The sequence below is a fragment of the Herpailurus yagouaroundi genome, unplaced genomic scaffold (assembly GCF_014898765.1).
Source record: "Herpailurus yagouaroundi ecotype Mexico unplaced genomic scaffold, PumYag 142, whole genome shotgun sequence".
Lineage (NCBI taxonomy): Eukaryota > Metazoa > Chordata > Mammalia > Carnivora > Felidae > Herpailurus > Herpailurus yagouaroundi.
The window spans coordinates 58968431-58983471 of NW_024412397.1; the positions used below are offsets into that span (position 1 = coordinate 58968431).

General features: G+C 43.0%; 1 protein-coding gene across 9 annotated transcripts in view; it reads left to right on the forward strand.

The window, feature by feature from the left end:
- Positions 1–15041, forward strand: part of PTPRM (protein tyrosine phosphatase receptor type M) — an 806292-nt gene that overhangs the window by 719939 nt on the left and 71312 nt on the right. For all 9 annotated transcript variants that reach the window (XM_040479372.1, XM_040479375.1, XM_040479373.1 and 6 more), the window contains 2 exons: positions 1708–1784; positions 4530–4566. In XM_040479372.1, coding sequence (XP_040335306.1) covers positions 1708–1784; positions 4530–4566 — 114 coding nt within the window. The remainder of the gene's footprint in view (positions 1–1707; positions 1785–4529; positions 4567–15041) is intronic.

The window sequence follows — 15041 nt, forward strand, 5'->3', positions numbered from 1 at the left end:
AAATAAAATAAAATAAAATAAAATAAAATAAAATAAAATAAAATAAAGAGTGAGGGAGGGAGGGAGGGAGGGAGGTAACCAAGCGAACAGTAGGAGATGATGGGGAAACTCTTTATTTCAAAGGCTCTGTTTATGGGAGATGAGAGTGCAGTCTTATCAGAGATTGAAGTCCCCATGTAGAACATTCCACAACAATTTGAGAGGCCCAGGGGTGATAAATCACAGGGAATGGGCGGCATTCATCCTGAGATTCTAAGAGAAATAAAGTGTGAAAGAGGGGCGATTCTGACAAGGAGATACAATAGATCCTAAGACAGTGCTGCTTCTGAAGATTGGGAGGCTCTAATGTGATGCCTGCCTTTTTAAAAAAAAACTGCCCAGGGAAAGTCAAGCAGTACGGGGAGGCAGACCTAATCTCCCTTCAGAGGAGCTGACTTAAAGCCTGATGTGTGTAGAACAGCCATGATTCAGGTCTGTTGGAGCATCTTTCATTCGGGAGGCTCAAATGGCTTTACTGCCTGAATTACTTACAGCCCTGCTGTAGCTGTGTGTGAGCACTGGCTCTCCTAATGCAAAAGCCAGGACAATCCACACATACCCAGCACCCCAATGACTCGCCTCCCCCATTGCCACCTGCAAAAATATGGATAGGGGACCTCTGGTTTAAGCAAAGTGTACTCTGAGAAATTGGATCTTAGCGCAGGTCACCATGAGGGAAACTTGGCCTGCATGTGGGTCCATTTCTGGGTTGTTACCATCTGTGTGGGCATCAGCGGTACAGATCGTGAGAACCGTCTGCATGTCGGTTCCACAGCACATGACAAGGGCAACAACTGACATTTATCCATCACCTACTGTATACCAGGTGGTTTTCTAATCTTCTTTTCTATTTTGTTTTAATGGTCACAATGATCCCGTGAGGCAGGCACTGTTAATCCCCATTCTACAGATGAGAAAACTAACCCACAGGGAGAGCTAGTAACTTGTCCCAAATCACAAGTGTGGAGATTCTGACCCACATGCCTGACTCTGGACCTCACACACATGGTGCAGAGAGCGGTGTAGGGAATTCAGGGACAACAACTGAGGTTAGGTCCATGTTCGCACCTCCAGAGGGCTGGGCCATGGTTTATAGCCATCATTTGTCAAGGCGGGTGCCATAGGAAGCCTTCAAAATCTCAGGGTTAGTTTGTGATTTAGTGAACTTGCTCTACGTTCAGTCCAAGAAATAATTCTGTTGTGATTCATAGGACTCCATGTAGAAGTTTCAAACCTCTACCCACGCAGCGCGTCTGTAAATGGTCAAAGAATAACTTCACGATATTTGCTGCAAAATGCAAATAATTATAAATCCTTCCCAGCTTCAAGAGCAAAATAGGAAGTGTAATAGGTGTGTAGTGTTTAATTCTTTGTGTATCGGTAAAGCAGCATGGATGTGAATGATCTCTATGTAATGTGCTTGCATTCTGGGGCTCTAAGCAGCCCAACAGATTGCTTTTAATTCATTGTTTGCTTGGGGCACCTGGGTGGCTCAGTCATTTAAGCATCCGACTTTGGCTCAGGTCATGATCTCACAGTTTGTGCGTTCGAGCCTGCCGGCTAAGGATCCTGTGTCTCCCTCTCTGTCTGCCCCTCCCCTGCTCATGCAGGGAGGTTTGTTTTCATTAAAACATTTTAAAAAATCATCGTTTTATTTTCCCTTTGCAGATGATCATTCGCGGGTGAGACTACAGACCATAGAAGGAGATACCAACTCCGACTACATCAATGGAAATTATATCGATGTATGTATTTTGAAACCGTCAGTAAACCCAACTGTTCTGCCACGTTCCACATCGTGTGTCTGCTATGGTACTGGTGGGCACTCACTGCTCCAAATCCAGAAGCAAACACATTAACGTTACCTCACAGCCTGCAGAACTTTACGGTGGAGACATGGCCACTCCTGTCCTCAAGTCGGCCTACTGGCTGCTGAACTCCTCTGTGACATTCCGTGTCTTCCGTGCTGCTGTGGACCAAGGATAGCGTTTCCATGTTTTTGTCAACAACTTAGATTATTTGACACTTTAAAAGAAATCTGTTTACATATTAATAAGATAAAACTCTCTTAATTCCTAATTCGATGATTTGCGATCTCTCGTCATTACTGCACTTTTAAGTTGCCTTCAAAGTAGTCTGCAGCTGTTTAACCAGGACATCGAATGCACACAAGACATGTCATTAAATATGTAGGCTGTTTAATTATTGAAGACTGCTTCTTTGTTCATCCTGCATCATGTTAACTTAATGTCTTACATTAGAATAAATTCCTGAGGAGACAGCATGTTTTCAGTTGAAAGAATGAATGAACTCAAAAGTAGCCTGAAAATGAAGGGAAAGTCACTGTTGCCTTCAAGGCTCAGGTTCACGTGAAACAGACCTTTGCTCCCTTGCAGTTCCCAGGGCACGCTGTGCTTGCCTTGGCCATCACACTGCCTTCTAGTCCATTAGTACTTCCATGGACAGGCTTTACCCATACACGTGAGTTCTTTCATCTTCTTACTTGAGTATAATTCAGATGCTACTAAAAGTACTAGCATCACAATCTCTAAGAGTTACCTAAAAAATAAACATAAGGAGGTTATTTGTAGTACTGCTTGGAAAGGTTGTGACATTTTGGTGATGGATCTGAGGGTAGGGCCTACAGGAGGACTGTCTGAAGAGTAATTCCGTATCCCATTCCTCGAATGAAGCCCCCTACACTGCTACATTGGATGATGGTCCAGAACACACACGGCCCAAGTTAGATATCTTTTTCTGTTAAAGCCAAGTTCCTTCCTAAAATACATTGCACTTATTCCTTTATCCGGTAGATGTTTAGTGAGTCCCTTGTGGGAGAATTCAGAGGTGGCCACGACCTGTTGCCTTCTCCCCAAGACTTCAGAGTTTAGAAGCTGACGTAAGAAATGTCTTCTCTATAACACTCCTTCCCTTGGGAGATTCCAAGGGAATCCTGTTCATGCTCCAGTCCCAGCTCCTAGAGCCCCTGGGGGCTCTTGAGCACAGGGCTGTATCCTGTGCATCTTGTACCCCCTGTGCCTGGCACAGCCCTGAAACTCTGTAAGCACTTAATAAGTGTTTGATGAATCACTGCCTCAAGGAGTAAATATAATCAGATTAGGTTTTGTGGCAGAAGTGATTTTAACTTAGCTTTAAAGAGTGGGCAGGTAGAGCTACAGAGGAGGGAAGACATTAAAGTAATGAAAATACCAGATTAATTAGTTTTAATTTTAACAGAGAAAAGAGTCAATATTCAGGGCCCTTTTATTCACTTAGTCAATAAGATTTTATTGAGCCACCTGTTGTATTATATGTCAGTTGCTGTTGTACGTATTAGAGTGTTAACTGTGTGTGATTGAGACCACAAACAAAAACAATGGACTGAGAAATGACCACTGCGTTTAGCAACATAGGTCATTCGTGGACTGTGTGGATTATTTCCGTTTCATAGATGAGCTCCTCCTATCTCCTAGCGCCTTGCTAGAACTGACGTATGGAGCCGCACATCAGACAGGGTCTTGCTTTGTGAAACTTATCAGCTGGCAAGACATGAGTGATTATCTTCATAATCCTATTTAATATCTGTCAAGAGTCTATACCCACAGCAGGTCAGTTGTATAAAAGAATGTGTTTGCTTTTGCTGTTCATTATCAATGACTTGTTTTAAAAGCAAAAAAAAAAAAAAAAAAATCTACCAGATACACATTGAAATGGTCTGAGAAATCTGTATTTCCTCTCCAAGTTTCTCCTGTTTCCCATCTGGCTTCAGGCACAGTATATTAGGTAATCTCGGGGAACAGAAATGGAAAATATTAAGGTCCGTGGCGATATTATGTTACCTGTGTGTAATTTTCTCTAAATTGGTTTTATCTTCCCCAGATACTGATCCTGTGACGTTCTTTGTTCCCGTCTGTATTTGGTCTCAATTTTCATCTTTTCCCCTCCTCACAGGGTCACGATAAAAGGAAGGGGCCTTGCAGAATTTCTGCCTCGTTGCATTTCTGGCCCTTGCCACGGCAGCGTGTCATGGCATTAGCAGTGTTTAAGAATGATGTTCAGTACGACTATTGATGTAGCTGCCTATACCGGTAGAACAGGATGTGTGTTAAAGCCTTGGCACGTTGCCAATAGCATCCCGAACACACATGAAATCCTAGTGCACATTCCCAGCCTGTTTGCAATCTAATAAGAGTCGTGGTCGTGTTATTTCAGAGAATCCATAAGTTGTTAGTGTTGATTGCTCACCCATCGTCTCATAGCCGGCGTATGATTAAGTTACTCCCACCCCATGTGTGAGCCACAGAACTGTTAGCTTTGATCCACCTTTGCTTTTTACGAGGCACTAAGCGGTACTGGGTCTGGCCATTTCACTTTCAACCGGTGCGGTTGTTGGTATTTGTATGTGCATTCATTTTGGCAAACTTAGTGGGTGACTTCTGTGCTGCTTACCGTTTTAAGGTTGTCAAATATTCTTTCTCATTTATTTTTAGGGTTATCATCGGCCCAATCATTATATCGCTACCCAAGGTAAGTCTGCTAGAGCCTTGATGCCTTTCTTTGGTTGTTTGTCTACTCTCTGTCATTTCATCCCTATGTCATCCTCCAGAATGATATTCCCCACTGCTCTAGCCCCATTTATTGCAGTTCTAGTCATCAACGCATACACCCTTGTTTTCCCATCAGAATGTGATCATTTAGTTAGAACCTGATGTTGTGATCTTTAGAAGTGTATTCATCAATTCATTATTGGATTAATTCTGTCTGCCTTCAGAGCGAATCTGACATCTTCATAACTAGGCATATAGATAATCATTAAATAAATCTGTGCTGAGTACAGTCTATACAAAGACCTGTGCCAATTGCTGCCGGGAGTGCAGTAATTCATCAATTACTGTCTCTCACATCGGTTGTGGTTTGATGGGGAAGGTACGGGGTGACCTGTACATTATGACAAGCAACACCAGTTAGAAATTTATGCGAGAGGTGCAGAGAAAATGTTAGGGAAACTTGGAGAAGAAAGAAGTTACTTTCAGATGGGATGATCCATAAACTGCTTTGTGGTAAAGGTGAGTTTGGGAGGAAAACTTCTAAATGGCCGAGACATCATGAGCAAAGATCTGAAAGTAGGAAATCAGTACTCCCAGGTGAAAAGCACTTGGTGGATCACTTTGGCTAAAGGAAACAAGAAGAAACCTAGAGGAAAATGTTGGAGAAGCTCATGGCAAGAGCTTTTGTGATGTCTTTCCAGGACACTGACTATGGAGAATGAGGATTGTGAGAGGGCTGAGGTTGTTGGGAACGAGGCATCGTAAGGGATGAGTTATTGCATCTGTTGAATGAACTGAAGAAATGCCGAGAATCAGGAAGGACCCAGTTAGGGTTGAGAGCATGCATTCTCTTCATTTTGTTATTTTATCATTGTTTCCAGTATTGCATCATATCCCAGAAACGGGAGCCAGGAAATCACAAGGCTATGACTTGCCAATGGTCAGGGATTGGCAGGTGGTGCCCAACAGAATATCAAGGATCAAGAGAATAAAGGATGGCAAGAACATTGTGGAAAGTCTAGGTTTGGAGGCAGGAGAGTTGGAGGTGTCTGATGGACCATGAGGAGAGAGAAGTAGCTAAAGACTGAGGTCAGGTTCAGTTAATGAGCCATAGGTTGTAGCCAGTGAGCAGAATTCCAACACTTAGGGCAACACTATCCAGAATAACTTTCTATAATGGTGGAAACCTTCTGTATCTGTGCTGGTCTATATGGTAGCAACTAATAGACACTCAAAAATTATCTACTGGTGGAAATCTTCTGTATCTTCACTGGTCAAATCGGTAGCTACACGTAGACACTCTAAAATTTATCTACTGCTGGAAATCTGTATCTGCACTGGTCAATATGGTAACCACTAATACATACTCAAAAAGTATCTACTATGAATGAAGAACCGACTTTTAGATTTTAATATGGATTTAAATAGCTTCATTTGGCTGTTCCCTACTGGCTGTTTTGGACAGCAGGGCTCTGGTTTAGAAAAGCTCCAAGTATGGCTGAAATGGAGCCAACTGTGGGACCTTGTCCTAATCCCGACAGCCTTGGCCAGTACCTGGGTGGCACCATACATAGAGTCCGCAGTCTCATGTCACCATTTTCGATTCTATGCCTGGGTCTAGGTGACCTACTTAACCTTCAATATGTTTCCTTCCCTGAAATGAAGTCAGTAATGGCTCCTTCCAAGGTCACTTGGCTAGTCAGAAGAAAGGTCACATGGGGAGTGGCCAGCTTGAACTGGCAGGAGACAGACCTTTACATAGGAATTGCCAAGGAGTTGCAATACCTGGCACGAACTCCCACCTGATGGGACAGAACAAGAACGTGTGTCCAGGGGCTCTGAGTCCAGTCCTGGTTGCCTTCTGTATACCCTCCTGCTTTTAAGCTGAGTCCATTGATGCTTTTAGAGGAACCCTTTGTTAGTTCCTTAAATCCCTACTAACGGATTCCAGAATATTCCAAAGTAAGGATCGTAACAGATCTGATCGAATAAACGTGCTGATAATTTGGAACTAACAGTGTTTATAAATATATGCAAAAATTTGATCCTAAAATATACAAAATACTACTGAGTTCTTGATTCTCAGCCCACGTTTCTATAAATAACGTGAATGTAAAGTTAAATCTTATTTGAATTTTCAGAGTCAAGGACCTCTACATTAATGTTACTCGACAGCTAGCCAACGTAGAGATTGAAACCCCCAAAGTCCTGCATGTGGCCCCTCACCTGGCATTCCTTTGCTCTTCCTCTCTGCCCCTCTCTCTCTCTGAGGGAGATCATTCTTGCAGAAAACTACCATTAGAGAAGCCACTTCCTGGTACCTTCGGAATTAGTTGGCATCATACTTAATTGCTCAGTAGCCCTCTTCAGGAGCATTCAACCCATCAAGTGTTAATGAGTAAATATATTTGCTGGCGGCTAAGAAATGGCAAATGTAATCGCTTTGCAGTAGACCACCCAAGTGCCCTTAATGGAGAAGGATGCTATATGATGCCCTGTTTACCAGAGCATGGCACCTTTGCCAGTGCGGGGTGATCTACAGATTGCACTTTGAAAACTGGCAATACTTACATCACTGCTGTTGGCTCAGGGCAAGGGGCAGAAATGAGCAAATGTTTTTAGTCTAACATTCAATCAAGACAGTACGCATCATATTAAGAGTAATGTATTCAGACCATGATGTTTAGGTTAGAAAGTTAGAGGCTTTCTTCTAGTATATTACACAAACATAATGTAACTGATAGCCTCAGATTGCCACTAATAAAGGTTTCTGATCCTCTGCAGTAATTGGCAAGGACAGTTAGAACATGCCTATGGATCACCTTCATAAAAAAAAAAAAAAAAGGAAGGAAGGAAGGAAGGAAGGAAGGAAGGAAGGAAGACGCACAAGCGTCTGATTCTAAGAATCCACCAAAATGGATGATAGAGTCTAACAAGCAGATGCAATTTTAAAAACTCTCCTTGTTCTTTTTTTCCTATTGTGTGCTGATATAATTCTTTAAAACCTGTTCATAGCAGGAACCCATGAAACTACATGAATGTTCCAATTTAGCGACAACCAGTTTTATTCCCATGAGTTTAAAATATGTAGATTTTCACCAAGTCCCTTCAATCTAGAAGACATGTCATGAATTTATCTCTTCGATCTCTTCCTCCCCTGCTTCCACTTTATTGATTTTTGTACCAGTAACTGACTTTGACCTTTGATGATAACGGTATTGTTTCTGCAAAGTGAAGGGACCACAAAAAAGCCAGATCTGTGGCTTTTTTCAGTATGTTCTTCCTGTCCCCACTCCGTTTAATTGTTTTCCATCTGCGACTAATATATTAATGACCCAGTATTGACTTCATCAGATCTGCCTGACAATCCATTAATATAATTGTAACATTCAGGATCTATGGTTTGGCATACCAGGAATCAGAAGAGTAAGTCATGTCTGTTACTCTATGTCTGTACTCAAGGCCAAGGCAGAGTTGGGATTTCAAAAGCAGGGTTGTCAGTGAGGGGCAGATGAGCACACGGGTGGGTAGGATTACCCAGAACTGATCATATTTCACTATCAAAGGATACCCCATGGAGACCACAGTGTGGGCCATGAGCTGGAGGAAGCTTTACACATTTAGAATTGCTCCTGCAAAATGATTCAGGAGAACACCTGCCAGCTATGTGGTATGCAAATGAGGGAGGCCTGGAGAAGTATCTTTTTATTATTGTTTGGTTTTATTTTTAAAATTTTTTTTCATGCTTATTTATTTTTGAGAGAGAGAGAGACTGCGCGCAATCAAGGGAGGGGCAGAAAGAGACGCAGACACGGAATCTGAAGCAGGCTCCAGGCTCTGAGCTGTCAGCACAGAGCCTGACACGGGGCTCGAACTCACAAACCATGAGATCATGACCTGAGCCGAAGTCAGACGCTTAACCAGTTGAGCCACCCAGGCACCCCTGGTTTTATTTTTAAAACTGACTTCAAGACTCTTGCTTTAGAAACTCAGGAAAGATGATGTCAGGTAGTTGGGGAAGGAAATGCTGTCAGTCTGTGAATGGATATGGCCTGTCCCTCTTCCTCACTACCCGGCTCATCTGTGGGCTGGAGGTGTACCCAAATATCAGAGGATCCTGCCAGACGAACCTGCCTGTAATTCCTTCAGGGGAGCCGACAGGCATCATGAAATCTGGGGAGCACCTCCTTGTCATGTGGTGGTGCACTAGCACTTGGCTGGGATTTCTGGGAGCCAGAGAAAGGAGAAAGGGCATCAGTGGGGTGAGTGGAGTCGGGGAGGCAGGTCTTCAGTCATACTTGAAGAAGTTTCCTTTGTCAGAGGAAGAGGACAGGATGAGCAGGTAGGCTACCAAGGTCAGGGAGGAGCATGGAGCCCTGGCAGAGAGCACGAGGGAGACCTGACCGTGGATAGAAAGGGTCTTCACCTCCATGGCATCTTGGGTCTCCTTGGTCGCTTCTTGAAATGGATCTTCTCTCAGGAAGAACTCCCACATACACACAATTTTACATGGACCTGCAGGTGTTCACAAACCATTAAATCCAGCCTGAAAAAAAATCCGTACGCCCGAGATTAAAAAAAGGCCCTGAGTTACAAGCGTAAGAAAGAATGACAAGTAAGGTGAGGACATTGGTTAAAAGGCTGTGAATGAGGAGTATTATGTAATGAAATGAAGGGCAGAGAAAGGAAAGGAAGGATGTTTCTGAGCCACGTGGGGGTGAAAGCAGTGCTTTAAGATTAGTTAGTATGGAATTAGCCTGCAGAGAAAACCGGAAACGAAGGGAACAGGTAGGGGTAGAAACCAATGACTCAGACAACAATAAGGGCCGTGTTGCAATTGTAGCTTTTATTTTAGTCAACAATCTAAGTTGCATACAACTAAAACATCTTTTCTAATATCAAATACATTGTAGTGTCAAAACTGTTGACTTTTAAGTGTGTTCCTTCTCATTTAATAAAAAGTGATAAATACATATCAGTAGTTTTGCTTCATATAATACAGTTAGAAACTCAGCATTTTCATTTGTCCCCTTTCGTTCAATAAATATTAAGTGCCTATTAAGTATAGGCTTTGTGGTATAACTAATTTTCTATCCTCTAATTTGGGTATTACTCGTCTCATTTCACAAATAGAGGAAAGAGGGCCCTGGGGAGAAGCAGGGGTTGAAAACAGAACTCACATGTAGTTGAGTGCCTGCAGTGAGCCCACAAGGGTCCTGGCTGCTTTTCCTCCTTTTCGAGCTGCACAATACCGTGTGATTCTTGCCCTCAAGAAGAGGCTCAGGGCTTGTGCTCTTTCTCACGTACTGAAGCTCACCCCTCATAATCGAGAACCTTCCTTCTAAGTTATGATGCTCCCCCTCCCCCCAAAAAGTAAATTTCCTATGATACAGTCCTATCTGAAAATATCTCTTCATTAAAACTGTCTTCTTAGATGTCCTGAAATAGGACACTGAGAGTCCAGAGTCTCCCTGTTCCCCAGCAGGCCTCTGGGCACCTGTTTGAAGACCCACTAGCCCAGGAGCTAACACTGACGGTGAGAGAAAGAGACTCTACGTGGCAGCAAGATCAAGGCTGAGATCAGAGCTCCAGTGGGGTAGCCAAGCCTGTCAAATTAGCACAATCCCGGACAAAATAAATGATAAACTGGGGGTTAAGGCACCTATCCTCAAGAAGAGTAAAATGCATGGATTTTAACAACCTGAAGTTAGCACATCTTTTGTTCACAGAGACTCTGGATGCTCGGTGTCATATTTCAGGATGCCAGTCACACTGACATAGACCACAAGAACCGATACAGAAAACCAGTTACTGGATAGTTATTTACCATGAGAGATACCACTGTCCATCAGACAGAACTGTGTCGCAGGCCAGCTAAAGAGGAAGATGCCTTGGCAGAAGGTTACCTCGTGTCCTGGCATCAGAAGAAGGGCCACAGAGCTCATTTGCTGATTCAACAGGCACATACCCACTGCCTGGAGAGCTGGCACCAAGCAGATGCCCAGTGAGAATACAAGAATGAGTGAGTGAGGGGAGGAATGAATGAACGAATGAATTGGGAGTCACTGGGCCAGACACCAGTTAGGCAGTAGAACATTCCAACCAGGCAAGAAGGACATCTCATGTCAGCCTGGCACAGCTTCTACTGACCTGGCTGGATTTGGGGACCATGATCTCCAACGTCCGCGACTCTTTCTTTCCAGAGTTACAGCTGGTCAACTCCAGTTCTCATGAACACTTTTTCTTCCGATGTGCCAGCCAATCAAGGCAGTGTTTCTGGAGAGAGTCCATTCTGTTAAACAACTTAGCTTCTCTCTGCCCTGCCCCTACTTCTGCATATCCCACCTTCCATAAGCACTTTATATAATCAATTTTATTTGTCCATGATTATTATTTACTGATAATTTGAAAAAGAGAAGCCTAAAAATAATGTCCTTCAGAGACTGAGCTAGGAGCAAACTTCTACATGAAAATAACCAAAATGCGGAGAACGAAGGTTTATAGCAGAAACAGCACCCAATCTTCAACTACCGCACTACAGTTGAAGCTTTGCTCTAGTGACTTCCTTCTGTTTGCCGTTGATCTGTTTTTCTTCTACATTTCTGCCACATACTCCATGTGGTCTGAACATTTTAAATAAGGATTCTCAGAAAGATAAATATGGTTTCTGTTTTCCCAATTCCAAATTCTCCCTCCAGCCTCTGAAGCAGTCAGTAATGGTGCTTAGAATAGGTATACTTAATTCTCCTTGGCAACTCATACGTGGGGCAGAGACTTCCCAGTGTTGATGCAAGTTCTACACTATGAATAAGCTCTCGTCTCCTGCATTCTGGCCTCCAGATGGAGATGAACCCTTGAAATGATTTCGCAGTACCATTGAAAGAGGAAAAAAAAATGTTTTAATCAAAAGCTAAGCAACTTTGGTTTTTATTCTTTCAAATACCAGTGTGTACATTTCCTGACATTGTTCTGCCCAGCTAAGCTGTTCCCATATTGCCAATGAGTTGTAGACTTACTATATCCTCTTTGAGGCTGATTTAAAAGTATTACCTGGTAAAATGGAGGATTCTCTAGTTGTCAACTTGAAATAGGGAGGCTTTGAGGATGTGTCATTTATACCTAGGCAAACAGTGACCACTCATGAGGTCTACATATTCCATATTCCCAGTGCCAAATTCTCCATGCAGGGTCCACTGCATGTTACTCTCCATGCATAGTTTTACAAGGGAAAATGAACAATTGCAATTAACAGCCTATCTACAAACTTCCTTTGAAACTATAATTTTTCTTCACCAGATTAATTTCAACAGAGACTGGCCAATTAGCCAAAAGGTCAGACCATAGACATTTCTCACCCTATGCTCTTAATAAACTCGCTCATTAGTAGTGAGAACGTTTAAAGACAGGTTGCAAATTAAAAGATAAAACCAAAAATAGATTGCAGTAGGTGACATCCACCCTATTGTTATAGATGCCTTATTGCAAACAGGTCCCTCGAGTAATGGAACATAAATTAACACAGAATAATTTGAAGAAAAATGATGCTGCTGTCAAGCAAGCCCTCAGTTTTGGATTGTTTCAAATGCCTTTTAAATCTATAAGAATAATTTACAGGTGTTCATTTGAGGTAGAAAATTCTAGAATCTTATCAAGCTGATAGAAACTCTAAAAGTCTTGAAACCCAGCTCCCCTGTTTTGTCATTGAAACAGACCTTAAAGCAAAACTTGATGTAAGTCACTTTCATCCATATTGTCCCAATGAGTCATGTATACAAAAGTATTTGCAAACTGTGTGGATTGACGTTCATATTTACATAGATTTACATGCAGATTTACATGCAGATGACATACATTTACATGCAGTGTCCAACATGGGAGAAACCTAATGTGTTTCTGATCTCCTGAGGGCCTTTTTGTTCAATAGCGAAGAAACAATAGGAGGTCACATCTCTCTTCCAGGATCAGCCCTTTGAAAATATAGAGCTCTGGCTGAATACCCAGGGCTGCAGGCCCTGGTGCTGCCTTCCTGGGCCTGCAACATCATGGACCCTTTCAAAGCAAAGACATTGCTCTCAGACCTAATTTATCCAAAATTGTACAAATATTTCTGTGAACCTACCAAGTGTCTGCCTCACAACCGTGTTGGGAATACAGCAGTGGCCTCAGGAATTACATAGTGCAGGTGTATAAATAAACAACCGTCGCTACTCTGTGATTTTGTAAGAACACCAGGTTTGGGAATGACTTTAGGCTATTTCTCTCCCTCACCCATCCTCCATAGCAGGTGAAAAAGTGAGACCCAGTGCAGAAGTGGAACCACTTTCCTGTCACGATCAGGTTCCTGTATCACACAGCGACACAGTTTTGAAGAAGTTTGCAGCAGACAATTTAGGAAGTTTCTGGCCATCGCAAGTTGCTTTTGTTTCTTGCCTTCTTACTCAAAAGGATGCTTCTGGAAATTTCTTCATGCAGTGCCCCATGCTGCCATTGAAAATTTGAGATTGCCTACACTGAGCTATGTCTAGGGAATCAACTTCTCTCTATTTTATTCATTTATTAGAGTTACTCTCTTTTTTCTTAAATAAAAGCAGATCCCACTTGTATACTGAGAAAAGCTTAATTAAAGGATTTAGAGACTAATGAAAGCTTTTATTTCTCTGCCAGTGGCCCCTGAAGCATATGAACATAGGTTTTTCCCTTTGCTTTATGTCTCCTTGACAGAAGGCAGCCAGATCCTGTGGGTCACCAAACCCCTCCATTCTGAGGGCCGCCATTCTTCTTTTTTCTCCTTGATTGCCTTCTCTCTGTTCCCCTCTTCACAGAATGAACAAGTACTCAAGATGAGTTTATGAGGGTTCTCTTTGGAGACAGGCCTGATGAATGCTCTGTGACTCAGCCAGCAAGAGGCTCTTGTGGTGTGAACATCTGTCATGTTCCTCCCTTCTGAGGCTACAAGCACTTTCTCATGCGCCTCTTCCCAGCTCTTCAGGCAATATTGCCATACAAGCCCTCCCAGGGATCAAGGACCGAAGGTAGTGGGGCCTCTATCTCTGCAGTGTAGAGCGCATTATTGCCACACGCTGCCTACCAACCCTTTCATTCTTTTCTATATAAGAGTTTCTCTTTGGAGGCCTAATCTTTACCCCTGTCACTCAGATCTGATTTGTCTGCCTTTAGCGTTCAGCTTTCCCTGTCAGGAATGATAGCAGCCTTTGCCTTCCCATTCACAGTGGTACCACCGGGAGCCGAAAATGTTTATGCACCTGCTAGGAAGGCATGGTTCTTAGAGGAGGGCTGGCTGTCATCCCAAAAGAACAAAATCCACATAATGGTTCCATCTAGGTAAATGGAGTTTCCGGAAATGCTTTGGAGCATTTTAGTTTTGGGTACAAGTCACGCTAAGAGTCACCCCCTTGCTGGTTTTATTCACACATATTCCTTTGCTTTTATGCAGTATGTCCACAATCAGATCTTTGAAACTGGGGTCCTAAAATTCCTTCCATATACTAACAAACACTTTTTATGTCAGTAACTAGGACAAGACTTCTCCCGTCCAAGAGGCAGTGGAGAAGAGAGGCTAACGAGCGTGGATACCAGAGTTAGGCTGGCTAGGCTCAGATGCCAGCTTTGCGAGCAACCATTCAATAAATATGAGCTATGATTCTTATCATTATCATTACATGAATTCCAAGAGACACACTTTCAGTAACACATAGGCAGTTCAGGTTTAACCCAGGAATAGTGTGTACCCATATAGTTTTCGTAAAAATGAATAATTCTACATGAATTAATGCTTCCTTCCAGAAGGATGTCTCAAAGGGAACCACTTATATTTTCACCAATATCCTGCATCCTCCCCAAAGTGCAAAGAGTATCATCATCTTTAAACAAAAGACAGACATGGGTTGGAAAGACAATAAGCTGTATCACAAGCTTGGAGAAATCTATTTTCCTTCCATTGTTGAAGTCTTGCAGAAATTGAGCAGCTCCAATAGCAGCAAAGGACACCAGCCTTGGTGTTCTGAAGGCTTCCCTGAAGCACACAGAGGGTCAGATTGTAATCAGTGAAAACAGCCATATTGCAAAGGCCAGACAGGTTTCTTCGCAACAGGCTTTGTCCAGACCACTTTCCGAGATAAGAATACATAAGGATATTTTAGAGAGGAGTTTTGTAAGGCTGAGAAACTCCTGTAGAACAATGGGGCTGAGAAATGATCTCGTGGAAGAGAGAATAACAATGACAGAGGAGCAGAGGGGGGAAATAAAGGGAAAGATGGGTGCTCTTGGCCTCCTTCAACCTGTGCGTTGGGTGGGGCTGGTTAGACGGGTACCACCTTCTGCTTGGCTAGGGGTTAACCGGATGCCTAAAAGTGGTCAGTTACAGGGGCGCCTGGGTGGCGCAGTCGGTTAAGCGTCCGACTTCAGCCAGGTCACGATCTCGCGGTCCGTGAGTTC